Source organism: Prorops nasuta, unplaced genomic scaffold, assembly GCF_024137725.1.
Source record: "Prorops nasuta isolate Cenicafe-Biocafe unplaced genomic scaffold, Cenicafe_Pnas_1.2 PNAS00022, whole genome shotgun sequence".
Lineage (NCBI taxonomy): Eukaryota > Metazoa > Arthropoda > Insecta > Hymenoptera > Bethylidae > Prorops > Prorops nasuta.
In genome coordinates this window covers 2,440,106-2,441,572 of record NW_027116819.1, presented here as the reverse complement: position 1 = coordinate 2,441,572, position 1,467 = coordinate 2,440,106, and the positions used below count along the sequence as shown (strand labels likewise).

The window sequence follows — 1,467 nt, the reverse complement described above, 5'->3', positions numbered from 1 at the left end:
CTATAATAATTTACAGCTTGTCATGTGTGGACTAAAGAAGAAACGCTGTGTAAATGAATTAGGGGTTGCCATAAGCCAAAGGGCCACTAATAGAGTTTTTTCTGGAAAGATTGTTGGTCTTCCAGGTGATGTGTCGAGATTCGTTAGTCTTGGAGTCAACAACTCTAATAAAATCCTGAAAGTCTGACGACATAATCTGTAAAAAAGTATTAAATCTTGTTAAATAAGTAAAATTCTTAGTATATTTTATTTTTATAACCAATTACCTGAAATGAGATTTAAATTCTTCATCGGTATATTCCCATACAACCTCCTCCAAATAATTTTTTATATGAGCTCTTGGTACTCTTTCTTCTCTTAAATTTTGTAAAAGATAAGTTTCAATGTCACTATCACTGGATTCATCCGAGCTAATAATTTCACATGTAAGTGAATGTACAAGAGGTATTATTTCTCTTTTAGAATAATCTGACATTTTGCTTTTGTAATTTAAACCCTTTTATTTTCTATAAAACACCACACTATCCATAAATCTGTCAAGTTCAACCGGTTCAACGTTCAACTGCAGTTTCAAATATTGAACTGCCGCCACTGCAAAACTGTTCCAAAATTCAATGCTCCGCAGTAACAGCAGTGATTAAAAATATTTTGGAACGCTGTCGCAGTAAGCTACTGTAGTGTTACGCTCGCAGTACTGCCAGTTAATTTTGAAACACAGCCATAAGGTAAAGTGCCATAAAATTTTCTAGTAAATTTATGGAGCTTTAATTGAATTGAGTATAGGTCAAAAAACTGTGCTACGCGCATGCGCACATTAATATCAACATAAACCTTAAAATGTATCATCTATAGTCTAGTGGCAACTAGTGGTGGTATTTTGACAGATTAACCTCAATAAAAGGAACAGATTTTAAATAGATATATACAGGGCGGAGTAATATAAGATATAAATAATAATTAAGTCTATTTGAACATATAATTATGGGACATATAAGACTAAAAGTCAGATGAGTAACTTTAATTTTAAAAGAAGTTCTTATATAAAATAATAGTATTGATTTCTTTGTGATGTACCTGACTTAGTGATGGCGATATTTTCCAAAAGTATCGATATTTCGTATCGATACGTATCAAAAACAGAAGTATCGATTCGAGTGAAGCATCGAAGTGAATGTATCGATATTCGATATATTGATATATCGATTCAACTCAATCGAAATATATTATTTACTTTTACCCCATTTTCCTATGTTTTATCAAACATCAATTGTACGACCTTTTAGGTTATACTATGTTATACATAATTATTAGCTCCTTTATTTGAATCATAAACAAGAAGCAGCTTACTGTAATTATATGATTTGACATTAACTATATTTTTTAAATGATATTTCTCTCTAGACAAAATACATAACTTAAAACTCACATAAATAATAAAAATTGTCATTTCTCTAAAAATATATTTAC

General features: G+C 30.3%; 1 protein-coding gene across 1 annotated transcript; it reads right to left on the bottom strand.

The window, feature by feature from the left end:
- Window positions 1-475, bottom strand: LOC136781295 (uncharacterized). The gene is made up of 2 exons (XM_066740147.1): window positions 267-475; window positions 1-196 (listed from the first exon to the last, which is right to left on the bottom strand). Exons 1-2 carry the CDS (start codon window positions 473-475, stop codon window positions 1-3), a joined length of 405 nt encoding a protein of 134 aa, XP_066596244.1.
- Window positions 476-1,467: the final 992 nt, after the last annotated feature.